The 18,707-nt window shown below is 43.0% G+C and overlaps 1 protein-coding gene across 4 annotated transcripts; it reads right to left on the bottom strand.

Moving 5' to 3' along the window:
- Window positions 1-11,915: 11,915 nt before the first annotated feature.
- MYCN (MYCN proto-oncogene, bHLH transcription factor) lies at window positions 11,916-17,161 on the bottom strand. Of its 4 annotated transcripts, none has more exons than XM_066179947.1 (3): window positions 16,990-17,161; window positions 14,588-15,399; window positions 11,916-13,430 (listed from the first exon to the last, which is right to left on the bottom strand). In XM_066179947.1, exons 2-3 carry the CDS (start codon window positions 15,291-15,293, stop codon window positions 12,829-12,831), a joined length of 1,308 nt encoding a protein of 435 aa, XP_066036044.1. In that variant the 5' UTR covers window positions 15,294-15,399; window positions 16,990-17,161; the 3' UTR covers window positions 11,916-12,828. The 4 variants fall into 4 exon arrangements, with proteins under 4 accessions (XP_066036044.1, XP_066036047.1, XP_066036046.1 ...); XM_066179950.1 differs by having other exon boundaries at window positions 11,916-13,427; XM_066179949.1 differs by lacking the exon at window positions 16,990-17,161 and adding an exon at window positions 16,378-16,396.
- Window positions 17,162-18,707: the final 1,546 nt, after the last annotated feature.

Here is an 18,707-nt window from a genome sequence, read left to right as displayed (position 1 = left end):
CTTTCCTTTTACATTTTACTTTCTTCTTCTACAAAACTATGCCCAGTATAACATGAGGATAAAATTGTGATGTTTACCTAATAACTGCTACATTACACTTGTGTGAACAGTGCCAATACTAAACATTAGGCAAATTACTGACACAACAATTCAGCAGTTCTTTCTGTGGCACAGGATTTCTCTGGAAATGTTATTTTATTGTATTTCATTTAGTGCTTGTTTGTTTAAGGAGGAAGATCAGACATTGCTGTATTTCAGTTTGATTCAGCAAGCATTCTGGACTTGGTCCAGCAAATCATTTAAGCATGTGCTTAAATGTAATGAAATGAAATTTACATTCATAGTACAACCTGGGTATTTAACATACAGCATGGGCTTAAATGCTTTATATAAAACAGGTCAAGAATGGTGAAAAAGCTTCAAAATAAGGCCCATGCATTTCTACACACCTTTTTTTTAAACCCTAATACTGTTACAAGGGACATTTTCCACTGCCTATGCTATGAAAACACTGTGTAGTACCCCCTGACTCACCCCCAAAGCCAACTGACTTTACTTGATCTGACAATCTGACAGCTATATCCTGTGTAACTGCTAGTCTGGCCCTTTTTAAAAATATCCTATTAAGTGGAAGCTTTGCCTGGGCAAGGTATGCAGAAATGAGTCACAGGGAGTATATGGAATTTTCTCAGGACTTAGGGCTCTGCCTGTTGTAGCCAAAGGCTAAATCTCTGGTGGAACTTAGTAGTGTTCCTCTAAGTACATTCATTTTCCATACCAATCTCTGTTTAGTGGGAAACATAAAACCAACATGAAACACACGACAAAGGAAGGTGTGTTCTCAACTTGAGTTATCTAACTCAGGTAGGATAATTTAAGATGTGGTTGCACAGCAATTTAAACCAGTCTGACTCCTGACTGCGAGGGAGGGTGGAACCACACCAGCCAACAGTTAGATGGGCACTGGCTGTGCCACAGCCCTGTCTCTGGTCAGCAGCCAAGACAAGGGGACTGGAGGTAGCCAATATGAAATGCTGACACTGCATAAGGCCCCCACTGCTTTAACCTGTCCATGTATATATATGCTTGAAGTTTTAATGTGTTTTTGCAATTAGATAGATCTGAAGGACCTTTTCAGAGATAGCGAAACTAAATAGAGCTGACTGCTGTCACAATAAAGGGAAACACAGTTCCTTCTTCAGAAGGCTTACAATTCATATGTAATATTTCCACTGTAAAGGCTCTTAACTCTTAGCCAAAGGAAAAGAAAAATCAAAAGCTGGCTTTGCAATTTATGAGACTCTCCCTGCATAAAAAACCACAAACAAACAAACAAACACAAACAAACAAACTTCTTTGTTTTACAGGTTAGATGCCTAGGAATTTATTTGTTTGCATGTTTGTTTCTGCCAAGAGCAGAAACAACTCTTGGATTAGTCTGCAGTGAATCAATTTCTTTCCACAGAAGCATTAAAACCCTCTAGGTTTTATTCATTAACAGAATAATACATATGTTTTGCTTGGTAGTGTTTGTTTGAATTACAACCTCATGGAATTCAGAACAAAGCTAGTGTGGTTGCATGGGCCTGCTCAAAATTCTCAAAATTCCATTTTATGTAATTTCTGCTACAAGAGCTAGTTAAGCATACCAGTTATCTAAAATATACAAGTTTTTCTGCTGTTCCATTTTTCTTGCCATTCAAGTCACTGCTTGCCAAAAATAATTTTAAAATGGCTATTGCTTTGCATTTTTAGCACATCTCAAAAAAGTGAGGAAACAATTATGCTTTGATCAATGAAAAGAGCATGAGCTAAACATACATATTTTTTCAGTTCTCCTCATGCCTTCATGCTAGCAAAAATGTCTTTCTCAAACTTATAATTTGTTTAGTGTAGACTTAACATACCCATGCATTTTACAGAATATAGGAGCTGAGTGCCTCTGGCCAAATTTCTGTAGCTTTCACTAACAAATAAAGAGATGGGAAGTAAGAAAGCAGAGATAAGGACAGGTATGGATGAACAGATGGTGGCTTTTTTTGTTTTTGTTTTTTAATAATGTTACATTGCCACATTTATCTGAAGCTTTAGTGGTACTTTCATTGATAAAGGTGGGCACAGATTTGCTTCTCTTGCATTCTTGCGTTTTAATCTTCATTTCTGAATGCTGACATCAACACCAGGTTTCTCATAGGAGGTGGGGACAGAGGGAAGAGAAAAGGGTTACTAGATGTGGTTTGTATACATGGTTGTATGAAATTGTTCAAGAAGTCTGTTCCTATCCAGAATTCCATACAGAGGAAAACAGGCTTTATAAGCCCCAAGGCACTCCTCTGTGCTTCCTTGTGCAGAATGTCTATCCCTGAGGCTTACAGGAATGCCCACAACCAGGAGAAAAGATTTATCCCAGCACTGAAAGACTGCAGTGTTAAGAAATGGAAAACACATTAGAAATGTGTGCTAACCCCAACTGGAAAATCTAAGCAATTCATTTTATTTCCAGCCAACAAAACCGTCAAGAGAACTTGTGCTGGTTTATGTTCAGGTATCTACATTTACATCTTATCTTTCTGGATAAGGCTTGAGGTTTAATTCAGTATAAGGGTGAAGTGAGGTGATGTTCTAGGTGTTTGCATGTTGGATTTTGCCTTGTTTTGAAAGAGCTAGATTGTTAGTTGACTTTCATATTCTCATCTCTTATTACATTTATTATACCCTAGAAGACTAGAAAAACACTGAATTCTATGCTAACCTGAAACTTAAGAGCAGAGGACAAGGATTAGGGCAGAGAATTTGTTTAGTTTTGATCTAAGGTAGATCAAAACCAAACAAAATATTTGGGGCCTGAGAAATGAATGTACAGTCTCTCAAAATTCCCTCATTCACCCAAATCTTCTCCCCTGGACTAGAGTTAAAATGTCTGAGCTAGAAGAAATTGGCTGAAGGGGCTTTTGCTCCCTTGCAGTTTCCTGTGGGTCAGTGAGCTGTAAAGCAACTCTCTGGTCTGTGTGGCCCAGGAAATTGCAAATATTTTCAGCTGTGTCAGGTTCTGCATATGCAAGTTAGGAGGTTCAAAGGGAAGTTTAATTGACACTAATCCTCATCTTGACTTTTGCTCACCTCCTCCTCTTTTCCCACTAAGTCTTCCCACCTTCCCACCTCAAAGTCACAGAAGCTTTACAATTTTTCTTATAAAAATATATATGTTTAACCCTTTGGCAATCTCTTAATGCCCTTTTATTAAATCCCTTAAGTCTTTTTATTAAGTTCAGGGTAATTAAAATTATTATAAACCTCTGTTGAGAGATTTATACCCTTTAATCACAGTGCATATTTGCTGAAATGTAGGTGACACTTCTGGTATATCAAATATAAAAATACAATGAGCAAAGATGTTTAATAACGTATTTTCAAACAATGATCTTGACTAAGGAGGTTTAAGGCATTAAAAATCATATCTACATGCAGGCACAATAAAACATTGAAGGACTTCTAACACTTTTACAGATATACAATGGCACAGTTGTAATCAAGTTTCTCAATTTATATCAACTCCAGCTCTTCAGCTGACATAATCTGTTGTAATGCCATTGACTCCCAAGGTGCTACCCTGCTTTAGAGGACTCAGTTTTCTGGGCAACCAGAACAAATGCACAAATAAAATCTTTTGGGCCATTATTCCCCAGCCAATGAAAGAAAAAGAAAGGACTTTTCTTGTGAAGTGAGCTTGGATGTCCTGTCTAGGAGTGGAAGTGATAATGCACACGCTATAGACCAAAGGCATAAAGGCATTCTTACACAGCTCTACAGTGGCACGGATCACTATCAAAAGTATTTATTTACTCTGACTCTTGCTACCAGGCTGATTCCTGAAATTTCAAAATTTAGGGGTTCTGATAAGAAAAACTGGCCATCCAATATTTCTTTTCTTTCACTACAATTTTTTCTTAACAGTGAAAAAAACAAGGGATTTTTAAATGTGATTTTTAAATGTGATTTCCAGTAGGATAGGAAGCCAAATGTCTTACTCTTGACTACTTCTAATGGATATTTATTTTCACTCATGCTCACATAACAGAAGGTTCCAGCTTATTGTAAATTGTCAACACCAGAAGCAGAAAAGAAATGTATGATTTCCTATATCAAAGGAGTTTATGGTAACTTAACTGCTCCTAGGTTAATAGTGAATGGGAAAGAATATCAAATACAGCACGATTTAACTTAGCATACCCACAATTTTTATTTAAAAGTCTTGGAAGGTTTGGACTTCTTACTTTATAAACTCCTACTGAAGTCAACTGACGTATATCCATCCATCAAGTGTGCACAGAATGGGAATCTGTATTTTAGAGTTAGATAAAAAAATTACATTGAGACACAATTGGGACTAGTAGGAGAGGTGAGACTGTAAAGCATGAAAATGACTCATTTAAGTGTTTGAATAAAAGGAGCAATAGGCATAGGGCGATATGGAATCGTTATTGAAAACTGTAGAAGCTGTGAAAAGAAATTACTTTTTTAAAGGAGCAAAGAAATATAAAAACTACTGGAGTAAGGTGGTAGAAACAAGAAAAGGGAAATGCTGAAATAGTTCAAACTATCAGAGATGCAATAAAAAATGTAGATCTAAAAGTTACTAGTGATTTTTCTAAATGTTCATCTCCTTGCTGTTTTTCTCCTGTCATATTTGTTTGGTTTTCTTAAATTAAAAAAAAAAAAGTGATATGTGCTATCATTTAATTTAATTTAAAATGTTGTCAGTATATTGCCATCTGAAATGTATCAACATGCCCTGTAAATGAGCTTTGTGTAGGTGTGAGAAGGAGAAAATGAGGTCCTGCCCACCATGCAATATGGTAATGTGAGAGATGTTTTAGGGAATTTTATCAGTAATGCAAGCAATTTTCTGGCAATGATGAATATTGCTATTTATTGGTGAGAAATAGGGCTTGTGAGAGGATGAAAGAAATCCAAAGATACTAAAGGTATGGAGATATTATAATAGACAACCAAAGGAAAAAGGATATTCAGTGTTGCAGAAAAGATGAACCAGAGAGAACTGGGTTTAAGATTACTTGACTTGTTCAAGAAAAACCTTTAAAATGTGTAAGTGAAATGAAGGAAAGACAGGAGTATTTAGACTCAACTTGTAGTTTAAGGAACTGAAATAAGGTGTTAATGCATAGGTGTTTATATGTTCACTCTGTACCTGGAGTGCCTTTTATAGCCATTGGAGAGCTGATCAGTACAGAGAACTGAACCTCAAGAACTAATCCAATTCACCCTAAAACAGACATCCCCACCAAATCCTTATCCAGATTTCACTGACTGTAACAGCACCTAGATATCAAGCTTTCAGTTAGATCTTTACAAACATCCAGATTTAGGTATCTTAATCCAAACCCCATATTTGACACCTGCAATGTTGGTTCCTGTATCTGGTCCTCGAAGGCTTCTCCATAATCCACACCAAAAATGAGCACTTCCAGGGTGAGATTAATTTGTGTCATTTTAAATAGCCATTTAACGATAAAATTAATTGTGCACTAAAAAGACCTGTTTTCTTTATTGACCAAAAGGAGTTTATATTTGGTCAGATGAATCCCCCTTGCCTCCTGTAGGGCTACTTAGCTAAAGAAAGAGAAAAAAAAAAAAAAAAAAAAAAAAAAAAAGAAAAAAAAAGAATCCTATCAGCATAAGAATGTTTAAAGGCTGAAGATAATAAAAAATATTGAAATTATTGAAATCATTACATAGCTTCATTAGTAGCACATGTTTGAAGGAAGTGTTCATAAAGATATGGCTTCACAACACACTTTATAACCAATATTATCTTGTACACCTGAGAAATAATGCATTGGGACTGTGGTTTACCCAGGCTTGTTTGGCCTGAAGCAGAGCTTTTAGAGAAATGTTTGTAATCATAATTATTGAGGATGTGACTCACAAGTGTTGCCTTGGAACCATGACCAAAACTTACAATTGTAAGAGAAAATGAGAAATAAGAAGGCCTCAGAACCACAGTTTACAGTACATTTTTTGATGACTAGGTTTCTAGATAAAACTAAGTATGTTTGCTTTCCTGTTAGATTTTCTTTTACTAAGAATTATCTAATTCTTAACTAAGAGTGTATGCAATTCTAAGGGGATCAACCCAACATGCTCCAAATTTCTTGCAGAGGGAAATATCAAGCATGAGCTTGAACTGTCTCTTTAAAAATAAAAAATCACTTCCAAGGAGAGGTTGTTACATGTCACCACTCTGATTTCAGCACATGATTTAGTAATCTAAATATTATCTTCTAGCTCTATAGGATCAAATTCTGAGGGTGACTGAGCACTGAAACCGTGTGATTTCCTTTCTGTGACATTGTTCCTTTCTGAACAATTGCTTCAAAACAAATAAACTGCCAAATTGCTTCAAAAAGAATAGAGTGCCAAACCTAATGACAATTTCATAAGACAAATAATTTCTATACTATAAAAAAGCATAACAATATTTCAGGAATATTTTAACACTGATATTAGAAATTTAAAAGAAGAAAATTTCTAAGTGGTTTTAAGAATGTTTTCTGAGGATTCCTAGGTACTAGCCAACATTGAACTGTGTGTATATTAGATAGTTCCTTCATCTCCTACACCATGAATTGCAATAATAATTAGATGTTGGAATTAAATTGATTACAATGTACTTTTTATTAAGTTTATATCGTACTAAAAAGCAAGATTTTGCCTAAATGTAATTGCCATGTCTTGCAGAAGAAAAATCTAAAAATATCCATCCAAATAATATTCTAATTATAGTGATTTGTTCTGTGAGGAAGTGAAATCATTGAATGCTAAAACACTATGTATTTATTTTTGATAGTATGAGGAAGCAAAATAGAGATAAGTGCTATTGAAATATTTTATTTATTTGCAAGTAAAACAACTATGCCAATTAAATTAACTATATATCCTACACTCATGCACTGTTTTATTCTAAGTAAAATATCTATTAGCCTGCAGTTTTTGCCAAATCATTGCTTTCAATTTCATATGGTAAGTAAGATCAAGCTAAAGATCAACTAACGTGGTTACCCAGCAGCAATAAAGCAGCCCTTAACACAGTTCCCGTAATCACCCTTTGCATGCTGTAATCACTCTTTCCTCAAGGTACAGAGCAGTGCTTGGGCTGGTTCCAGGTAAAGTCCAATGCAGATGCCCTGGACTGTACAGTGGGAGGAGCCTGCCTCTCTCTGCTGACTACATAAGGAGAATTAGGAAGCTAAGCAGCTAGGTGCTTAAAACTCTATAATGCTTGTAAAGCTTGTAGATTAGAAGGTGAAACTAGACAGATGTAGACAGCATGACTCATCCTACTCCTAATATAAAACTAAGCTATACGTAGCCGTTAGACGACAGGACTCTTGTTATAGTTTTATGATTGATACAGCCACTCACAGAGACAATCTAACTCAGCTTCACACAGATAACATAGAAGACAGTTCCTCTCCCTAAAAGCATGTAGTATGAAAGACAGAAAACAGACAGAAAGCAGTAAACACTTAAAGCAGACAAATGACGTTGGGAAATAGGGAGCACAGAATAAGAAAAATTAAATAATCGTATTTTACCATAAAATGAAAATGTCTCCACTTATCTAAATAATGTCAGGTGGAAACACTATATGATGGCAAATGATATAGCTCACAAATAGAGCAGCCATAATAGCATATATGGAGCCCAACAATGATTATGCATATAAAATGTAACAATTCAGAGATCAGTAACAAATAGGTCATAAATCAGTTATAAGTTTGATAAATTTAAGGTCCCATAAGTCTACACACCCGTCCATTTCACCATGGAGTTAAAAAATACTTGCCATTATTTATGATTACACTGTAGATATTTTTTTTTTTAATTTCTGTGTTACTTAGGTGTGTCAAAGTGTGATCATAAGTACAGAAAACAAAATGCCTTCATTTGCTTTTTCTTCAAAGAGCCAAGTGGACAACTTTGTAACTTACTCAGTTAAAATATACACTAGGCTTTATTTAGCAGGGCTCATGGATCAACACTTATGGAATCCCTTGTGTGCACACAGCATGTATGTTAATCTGTACATCCAGCACACATACAAGGAACCTCCATGGTTCAGAGATGAAGAATTCATTTTATCTTCTCTGAGTTGACTGTTGTGCAAAAATATCAATAATCTCATCGAAAGAAGGATCTGGCCAGTAAAGGCACAAAGCTGGTTGAGAATCACTGATCTGCAAGCAGCAGGAATGATCATGTCACAAGACTCAGCAGCAAAACATCTGGTTTACAGTGGCCAATCTTCATTGCGGGGTCAGTACAAGCAGATAGGCAGCAAAAAACTACTGTAGGAAAGCCAGTTGGACAGGTAGTCCAGCAGAAATTACAGCTTGTCTTGGCACAGACCAAGGGCTCTGAATTGAGGCTTGTCAGTGCTCCAGGAGCAGCCACAAGTGCTGAAGCAAAGCTCACCATGTTGGCTCTACAATCAGCTTCTGTTCCACGTTTTGCACCATTGCTTTCCTCTGAGATTTCTGAAAGTGTTGTGTATCTCCTGTTTCTATTGGAATCCCTGCTTAATTTAAAAGTGTTGCTGTGACACCTCAAATCCCTTTAAGTTTGATGGCTTTGTGTTCCTGAGAAGAGACAGGGAAAAGGGAAATGGGAAATAGACACAAGGAGAAGAAAGTAACCTAGGTATAGATCATATAGCATTTGGCAATTGTACATTAAAAATTCATTAATTATCTCAAAATTAGTATCTTAAATAACATCTGATTTAGATCAGCCAGAAGCCAGGAAATTCAACCTTAAGAATGTCACCCATTTGAAGTCATTTTATTCTAGCTTGGTTTATCAGTGTACTTCCCGGGAGCAAATAGTAAATTATGTATTTCGTGATCTCTCAAGGAGTCCTGCCAAGAGCTGGTGATAAGTTGCTATAACAGCAGCTTGGGGTGTGGGAAATGCACCTTCCTTAGCACTCACAGTAACAGGTGACTGAGTGGTAATGATGCCATTAACACATTTCACCTTTTTAAGGTCTCCCACTGGTGTTTCACTTACACTAATTTATGAAAGAGTCATTTCATTTTGGTGTTACAAGTCCCTTGTGTTCTTAGTGGTATTTTTAAGAAAATAAACAGAAGGTGGGAAGGAGAACATCCTCTGGGATATGTGATTTTGGAGAAAACCACCATCAGCAAATTCTGTCATGTATGAAAAAGAACTTGGGAATTTTTATAGCAGATCCAAAAAGATTACGATCAACTTAATTCAGTTTTCCTTTCAGGAATCACCAGTATCTGCTTTGTAATAAGCAGCTATTAAGTACTTGCCACATATGATTCTCCAGACAGGTATGTTTGCATTTTTCATGCAAATGGAGGTATGTATTTATAAAAAAACACCCAAAAACCAAAAAGCCAAAAAAAAAAAACCAAACCCAGGCAATAGTGTGTCAATTCATTAATGACTGAGTCCTTATGGACTCCCCGCTCTAGATACACTAGGAAAAGGATCTTTTGTTATGGCTGTGACTATGATTCTATGTCCTTATGTAGCTTTCTGGCTACTGTACTGATTCTTCAGAAAATACTACACAATTAATTGCTTACTTCTTTTCAAAGGCTCTTTCCTACAACTCTCAATTTTTTTATCATGTAACTTCAAAAGAAATCTTCTATTTAACAACTGTAACTTTATTACTTTATTAACATCCTACAATTGAGATTTTTTTATCAGAAATATTTGATCTTGACAACTTACTCCCTACAGTGACAATATAAAAACAAACCTATCAACTCCTTCAAAAAAAAAAAAAAAAGAAAAAAAAAAAAAGACAATGCCAAAGTACTGCTAGTACAGCACAGAGGAGCAAGCCAATGATACAGCATACGGGAGCATGATGGCACCAGATTTTGTCTCCATGGACATCAGTTGGATGTTTATCACTGAATTCCAAAGAATCAGACCAAAATTCCCACAATATATAGTGAGAAATAGAGATGGGATTCAGATTTCAGATGGGATTTGTGTTGAATATCCAAACAAATCTGAGTATTTGACACTTTTAATTTATTCTAAATGCTTGGTTTCCACAAGACAAGACAGAACTGGGTTGTCTCGAGAAAGAAGTAATTGCTGTCAACTCCCTGATGGGAGGTTACAGACAAGGTGCAACCAGACTCTTCCAGGAGGTTAAACGCAAAAAGACAAGAGGCAATGGACAAAGATTGCAACAAATTCTAGATAGTACAAAAATTTGTAACAGTCATGGTAGTCAAAAAACACGTTGTCCAAAGAGGCTGTGGAATCTCAATCCTTTAAGATATTCAAGCCTTGGTTGCATGACCCTGAGCAACCTGATCTGACCCAGAGTTAGCTCTGAGTGGAAGATTTGGACCAAAGTTCTCCACGAGTGTGAAGGGGAAGAAGGGGATGAGGGAGGGTGGGAAAAGCAAAGGGACTTCTTCAAGAATACTCATTTGATGTTTGAAAACAGTACAACAGGAGTTCAACAGAAATTGCTATAAAAAAAAGGGGGTTAAAATTTGTCTTAGCTAGTAAAATTAAATGTACGCTGTAACTGTTCACATCAATTGTCTCTGCCTACTGTTTTATCACTGTAGTTGGAAAGTGGAAGAGGCATGTCAAAGGAATCAAAACAAATATTCTATATATGGAACAACTGTGGTTAAGTCTGAATTTAGATCTTAACTCTATTCAGGCCAGTTCTGCAAATATTTGTGTAGGCCTAGCTGAATCCAGTGTTACACCAATTTATGCCTGTTGAAGATCTCGATTTACTGCACTGATCTATGTAAAGTTCTTGGTAGTCATGGTACAGAAGCTGCCTGGAGCCCAAGGGCACACAGGTTTTAAGTGCATCAAGAATCTGTAGGGATAGACATATGGCACACTCAATTACATGGGGGCTGTTTGGCCCCCACACTGCTCTTCCTGTTACCTCATGGCAAATAGGGATTTCCATACCTCTATCACCAGACAAGCTACTTCCTTTGTGGCTAAAGCAGGGGCAGACACAACAGGTGAGCTTCTTGCAATTGGATCCTGATAGTACTTACTGGCCATTTGGTCATTAATTCCTCTTTTTTTTTCAGATTCAGCATGAGGAAAGACAATGTCAAAAATACCTATAGAGACTAGAAAATAAAACAACTCCCTGCTCTCATGATCTTTAATAGAATGACCAAACAGATTTCATAGAGTTTGAGTGTCTTGTTACTGTCACACCAAATGCCAGCTCTTGAGACAATCAAATTCCATGTTCATCTGATGCATGCTTCATAGTTCTGCATCTTCCCTGAGATTTTCAATTTTACTAACTAATGTAGTAACAAACAAGACCTTCAGCTACAAACAAGAACATTCATTCTCCAGTTCAATAATGGACAGCTTTAAGGCTTTCCTAAAGCAAAGATCTGCAGCCAAGTTAAGATCTTTGTTTACTACAAATATTTAATTTTCTAAGCTTTGGCAAGTCTACCTCAATCATTTACTTCACCTGTGTGTCAGAGGCCAGTCCCTTGGCAGAAGTTTGCTAGTCTTGTTTCTGATTCCTCACAATTCTCTGGGTACAGTGGATATTTCAGGAGTCTTTGCAAGACACAGGAGTCATTCCTTTAAGTGTGGTACATCTGGTTCCCTGGGATGATCCTGACAACACACATATGAAATAACAGGAACACAGTTCTCACTACAATTATTTTTTAACCAGAAATGGAATTGTCCTGCCCAGCTGACCTTTGTAAAGTGTCACCTATAGTCTGAGAGTTGAAGTGCCAAGGGTATGGGACCATGTTTTTTTGTATTTCATCAATATTGCAAAGTGAAAGATTTTATTTAAAAGAAAAATAGTAAATGGCACATCATGTAATTGCTATTTATTTTCATAAACATGAGGTATTTCAAAGTGCTATAAGACGCAGCACTAAATGTACATCATTGGAAGAAATTAAACACAGAACTTTGCAGTTACCCAGTTCTATGCACCAAACATTAACAAATACATTAACTGGAAGAAACAGGCTAGGAAAAGGCATATATAGTAAATTTCTTTACAAAAGTTTCTTAGTTCAAAAAAGTGATAAAGTAATATCTACTCAAAACTTTCACAACTCATTTTCATACGAAAATATAAGTATCAAATTTAGTTATGTATCAGCATCATACTAAAGTATACAGGCAATGTAAGAATTAGTACAGTACATAACAGAGATTAACAATATATTTGTATACAAAAACATGCTCCTCAAACATTGAGGTATTACAGTACTTAGGTATGAACTTCCAGTCTAATACTGGCAGCAAAAGCCACCTCTCATAACCCAAGACATGTACAAAAGGCAAGTGTGTAGATGGTATTTACAGAAATTCCCACAGGGGTACAAAATGCCAACCCCTAAAGTAACATCTGTTGGAACATAAGCACCATAAAACTTAGGAATGAACATTTTAAAACTCAACTAGATGTCATCAGCAGCTCCAAATGCTCACAACACTTTAAAAAAAAAAATCCCCACCATCTACAGTTCTTAAGAAGAAAAAACAAAGGCAGTCCATTGTTGTTTGGTAGTCCTGCAATAAAATCCTTGCAAGAACATCCATTTGCTCCGTACCCGGATAATATAGTCTGTCGATTACTTCAGGGACTGGATTGAAATTAAAACCAACATTCTTAACGTCAAAAACACAATTTTTTTATAAAGAATCAAAAATGTGCAAAGTGGCAATGACTGTCCAGATCAGCCAAAAAAAAACCAAACCAAACCAAAACAAAGTTTAGCAAGTCCGTTTGTATTCTATTTTCTTTAATAATTGTTCTTGTCTGGCTTGCAATTTTTCCTTTTCTAGCAGTAACTTCTGCTCCTCTGCCTGAAGAGAATGAACATATTCAGTGGCTTTTTTCAAGATCACAACTTTTGCAGCTTTCTCATTTTTAACCAGTTCTGGAACATGGTCCCTTAATGTGAGGAAACTTGACCGTAGATCATTACGTCGTTGACGCTCCAGGATATTATGGTTGCGTCGACGTTCACTGTCCTCTGAATCAGAGTTTCGAGGACTTGAACTCTTAGGCTTTGGTTGGATCGTGGGTTTTACTGGACGGGGCACCTCAATTTTTAACTTTTTCTGTGGTGGAGCCTCTTCAGTCTCCACAAATGGAGAAGGAGCGGCATAATTATGCTGCTGGTGAATTGGGGCACAACGCTTTAGTATCAGTCCATTCTGCTGTGTCCTGACTGATGAAAAAGTGGTATTTTTAGGACGCACTGTAATAGTAAGGGTAGTAACAGACTTGTTGGTAGACGAACGTCTTTTCTCTACTGTAACAACATCTATTTCTTCTTCTTCATCCTCTTCCTCCTCATCTTCATCATCTTCTGGTAATAAAGGACAGAAAATAAAACAGACATTATTCTCCCTGAAAATACCCTGACCAAGTAGCAGTATTTACTGACAAAACATATTCAGTAAAAACAGTAATGAAATAACTGATGGCAAAACCAGGGTGCGCCCACCATCTGCAGGCAGGTATAGATCTGTAGAAGTATGTTAGATACATGAAATCAGCAAAGAACAGGGATTTCTGAAAGCTTAGTAAGTTTGATTAGATGGGTTTTTTTAAACGCATCTAATTTTCAATCAAAATGGGGCTACCACCCACACAATCACAGAGGCAGAAAAGAATTTTTAGACAGAATGTATGAAGTTTGAATGGACTCATCGAGCTGTGGCACAAAAGGCAAGCACAGAGCCACAACACAGCCCCTGCTTGGTAGAAAAGCAGCCGGAAAACTAAACAATCGCTGGGTTTGTTCTGAAGCAGAAGGTGAAGCTGCTCCAGCCGGGGACCCTTTAAGCCGGCGCTTGGTGCACTGCCAAGAAGACAGCTGTTGGAAGTGCTTCCTCACCCAAAGCTGTCAAACCAGACATTAAAGGGACAGCAGGCTCTGAAACCCGGGACGAATCACCAAGTTTGTGGCGGTGGTCATAGGGACCAGCTCATCTACACACGCCAAACCCCGGTTCAGCCCGAGCGGACTTCTCTGCGTGCACGCACAGAGGATGTTTGGGGCATTTTGGGCTCTCTCAGTACAAGCGCTGCTCTAAGGTTTCACTAGTCTAGCTCCAGCCTGCCCGCGTCGCGCCTAAGGGGACGCACACACGGTCATCCCCCATAAATCCCGTACCCACGGCGGCGGTGGCAGCCGCACTACCGCCCCCCCGAGCTACCCGAGGGGCAGGAGACTATCAGAAGGCCCGGAGGGTCTCCAGCACCACGCAGCCCCTCCGGGCCGGAGCTGTTGCCCGGTGAAGGGCTCCGGCCCCGCCGTAGCGGGCACAGGGCGAGGGGCGGGCGGGGGCTGCCCCCGGGCCGCACCCGCCGCCCCCGCGGGGCCCCGCGCCTGCTGCCGCCTGCCGGCCGCCCCGCCCGGCTCCGGGGCGCAGCCGCCCCGCCCGCCCCCGGGGCAAGTGGCGGGGGTCCGCAGCCGCCACCCCCGTCCCCATCCCCGCACCGTGGGCCCGGAGCGCTCACCCGAGTCGCTGAGCGTGTCGTCCCCGGAGGAGCTGCTGCTGCTGCTCGCTCGGCTGTCCCCGGCGGGGCGCGGTGAGCGGCCGCCCCGCGGAACCCCTCCGCCCGCCGCCGGCGCCTCCCGCTTGTTGACGGGGAAGGGGAAGACCACGGCCGGGTCCACGCACTCGGGCACGGTGCCGCCCAGCTCCGCGCGGGCGCTGGAGGCGGCGGGGCTGCCCGTGGCCCCCGGGGGCGGCGGCGGCGCGGCGGGCGCCTTGCTCTGCAGCTTCTCGCTCACCGCCCGCTCCAGCTTCTCGCGCGCGGAGAAGCCGCTCCACATGCAGTCCTGGATGATGATGGAGTTGAGATTGTTGGTGACGCCGGGGCCCGTCTCGAAGAAGTCCCCTCCGTCCACGCCGCCCCACAGGTCGGCCTCGGGGGGCAGCAGGAGCAGCTCCGATGCCCAGTCCACGGGATCGGTGGGGCGACAGCCCCACAGCGCAGCCCCTCCCCACGGCACCGGGCCCCCGCCCGGAGGGTGCTCCTGGAGCCCGGCCCGGCTGGGAGACAGAGGAGGGGTGGGCAGCAGCTCAAACTTTTTCCAGATGTCCTCGCCGGGGGGAGCGGAGTCCGGCCCGCACAAATAAAAGTCATCTTCGTCCGGGTAGAAACAAGGCTGCAAAGAGTCAAACTCGAGGTCTGGGTTTTTACTGACCATTCCTGGCATTACGGGTCTCTTTTAGCTGATCCCTGGGTCGAGCAATAGTTTCAGACACAGGTTTTAGGGGTATTTCCACCAAGGGGAAGAAGAGAGGTTCTCCCACGACCTGAAACTAAACAAAACAAAACAAAACCAAACCAAAAAAAAAAAAAAAAAAAAAAAAAAGAAAAAAAAAGAAAAAAAAAAGAAAAAAAAAGAAAACACCACCACAATTAAAACACGAATAAACAGACACGAACGTGACTCCCTTCCTCGTAACGGAAGGAAAAAAAAATTAATAATCCCATCATCAATAGCAAATAAGGAGCCTTTAGAAAGTTGAGGGAAAAAAAAAAATAAGCATCTCACACACCTTTCTCTTCCCGACTCAAGACACTGAAATCAAAGCGCTCAGGTAGTGTTTCCCCGTGCAGAGCCTGCCCCGCCGCTCCGTGGGGACACAAACCCAGCTTGCACAGTCCAGCGGGAATGGACAGCCTGCGCACATAGCCCTCGCCTGCTCTCCCCAAACCGCTTCAAACGCTCAAAACAGCACAGCAACTGCAGACAGATGCATGGCTTTGATACCGTAATCTCTCCAGAAAGGCTTCTTAATACGCCAGCAAAAGTAGAGGAAGTTTACTCCTTTTGTCATCTGCGGAGCAGTGCAAACGGGAGAGAAGGATGCAAAAAAAAAAAAAAAAAAAAAAAAAAAAAAAGGGGCGGGGGGGTTCTTTGCAACTTCGCAAATCGCCAGTTCATTCACTCAAAGCGAGCCAGCGAAATCCGCACACAACACAAGGGGGGGAGGGGGGAGGAGGGGAAATCCAGCAGCAACAGAAATGATCAACCTTATGTAATAACCTCACGCACAAAAATGCATTAAAACCACCCCGGCGCCACCAACAAAGCCTCCTGATTTGCCAAGAAGGCACGCGAAGTTTTTCTCCCCCTTTTTCCTGCAACAACGAGGCTGCAAGGACAGCAACTCCGCACATTCTGCCACTTCATGCACTCAAACCTCCTGCAAACACACCAGCTCTCCAGCTCGCTCACCTCCGGCGAGTGCGCGCTGCTGCCTTTACCTCGGCCCGACCCCCCACTCACTCACCCCCCACGGCCAGTCAACCACAACCCCATTCCTCTGCCGAGAGCTCCGTTGCATCACACATTAAGAAGAAAAAAAAAAAAAAAGAAAAAAAAAGAAAAAAAAAAAGGTTTAAAGTCCAAAATATCCTGTCAGCGTCTCCCTTCAGTTCGGTTAAGGTAACGCGAAACGAAATCGTTCTGCTGAGTTCACAACAGCTGACGCTGAGACGGAGACCAAAAAGGAGGAAAAAAAATCATGAAAAGCCTTATGATGAAACGCCGAGAAACGCGCCCGGCTCGGCTCAGCTGCGCTCCCGCCCCGCCCCCTGAGCGCCTCCAGGACTGTGCATTTTTCTACTCGGGAAATACATTAAACTGTTTAAAATGCAAAGCAGTAAAGAGGCACCTACAAAACAGTGGCGATCTCAATGCGACAGCTCCAAACCAAAACACACAAATATCCTCCACGATTTTCTTCTGCTCAATGAGAGCCCCATTCAGGCTCCGCTCTGCCCCTGCGCTCCCCTTCCCGCCCCATCCTTCCCAGTTCGGCAACTCAAACGCGATGGGGAACTGGATTTATTTGATTGGGGTTTTGTCCTGCAGCCCAGAGCCTGCAGCTTCCTCTTCTTACCTCCGTGGTGATGGTGGTGGGTGTGCGAGGGGGAGGAGTGGCGGGGGGAAGGGGAGAGGGGGAAAAAAAAAAAAGCAGCTGATGGTGTCTGTAGCACTTTCCGCTCCCGCCCGCCGGCCCCCGCGGCCGCCCCGACCTCCGCATCCACCCTCTGCTCGCAGACAGATGACTGTCACTGCCTGGCTTTGAAGCGGATGGATATTATTAACGCCTCAAAAAGGCATTAAAAAAAAAAAAAAGGCGACTTAAAGAAGAAAAAAAAACCACCAAAAAAAACCTGACACGCTTGGGAGGGAGCACTGGGGAACAGCGCGAGAAAGGCGGGAGCGCCGGCCCCGCCCCCGCTCCACGCGCGCAGGGCGGGGCCGCACGTTTGGCGCCAAAAGCCCCGTTCGCTCTTTATCCTCCGGGAGGGTGTTTGGATGTCGCGGGGGCCGCCCCTGCCCCGCGCCGGCCTCGCCGCGGCCGCCGGCCCTGTGCCGCCCCTCCCCGGCCCCGAGGACCGTCGCCTCCGGAGCGGTTCCTCCCCGCCTCCCGCCGCTACGACCTCGCGCGGAACCCCCCGGGGCAGCTGAAAATAAACAAACAAGGGCTAAGGGAAGCGGCCGGGCGAGGGAGCCGCTCCGACGCAGGGCTCTGCACACGATCGGCAGCGATCGCCTCCCCGCAGGCCAGCGGGGCTCTGACGCCGCCGCGCTGCCGGCGGGGCCCCGTGCGGACGGCCCCGCGCTCCCCGCGCTCAGCGCCGGCACCGCGCCCGCCGCGCCCCCGTTCCGCTGCCGACGGCGACACCTTGCGGCCGCGCGGCGCAGCGGCGGCGCTCCCGGCGCCCCCGCGCAGTGCCCGGCGGCGGGACCCACCGCTCTCTCGCCTCCTTCCCCCGGCGCGGGCCGCGGGACGGGACGGGACGCGACGGGACGGGACGGGACGGGAGCGCGGCGGTCTCCTCGGCGGTGCGCGGCGGCGGGCACGGGTACGATCCCGCCGCCGCTCGGGGCGGTGCCTCCTTGCTCATAGGCTGCAGGTTGAGGCGGGGACTGGGGCGTCGCTCGCAGCAGGCCGGTGGCGGCGGGCGGCCGCTTTGTGTGCGGTGGCGGCGGGGCCGCCTCCCTGTCCCGCCTCGGTGGGGGCGAGGCCGGGCTGTTCAAACACGGCGGGCATGGTGGTGGGGGAGAAAGCTGAGCGTCCATGGAAGCGACTGAGGAGGAGGAGGCTGCTCATGAGAGAGCGAAATAAACCCTGTGTGAGGCAGGGATGTGCCGTCTGTCCCTTCGCCTCGTCCCCTCTGGCAGTTTTGGGCAGGAAGGTCCTGCTTTCTCCTGTGTGGTGACTCCCCCTCGCATCCATGCCTCGCTTCACTGGCCAAAACCTGGAGGTTCCAGCGGGCATTCAGTGCCCTGAGGCGGCTTGGAGAGCCGTCGGGGTGCCGGCGGTGTCCGAGGCTCGGAGGTGCTGCGCAGCTGGGCACCGCGGACAGCCGGGTTGGCCGCGGGGCTGGCTCGCCGAGGGTGGCACCTGTTCTGCGATGGCCCCAGCCAAGGCAGGGAGCTGTTGGCAGGTTCTGCTCGCCCAGCTCGCCCCTGAAGTTGCAGCTTGTGAGGAGACATGAACAGTTAGAATGCGGTCACAGAATGTGTGAACAATTTATGAATTCTCATCAATCAATGACCTTTGTGGATTTAAACTATTATATACGATTTTCTCTAATTATTTTTGTT

The sequence above is a fragment of the Chamaea fasciata genome, unplaced genomic scaffold (genome assembly GCF_029207755.1).
Source record: "Chamaea fasciata isolate MVZ Bird 193981 ecotype frontalis unplaced genomic scaffold, bChaFas1.0.hap1 SCAF_3, whole genome shotgun sequence".
Taxonomy (NCBI): Eukaryota; Metazoa; Chordata; class Aves; order Passeriformes; family Sylviidae; genus Chamaea; species Chamaea fasciata.
Note: the sequence above shows the minus strand (reverse complement) of the source record. Positions and strands in the feature narration are given on the sequence as shown.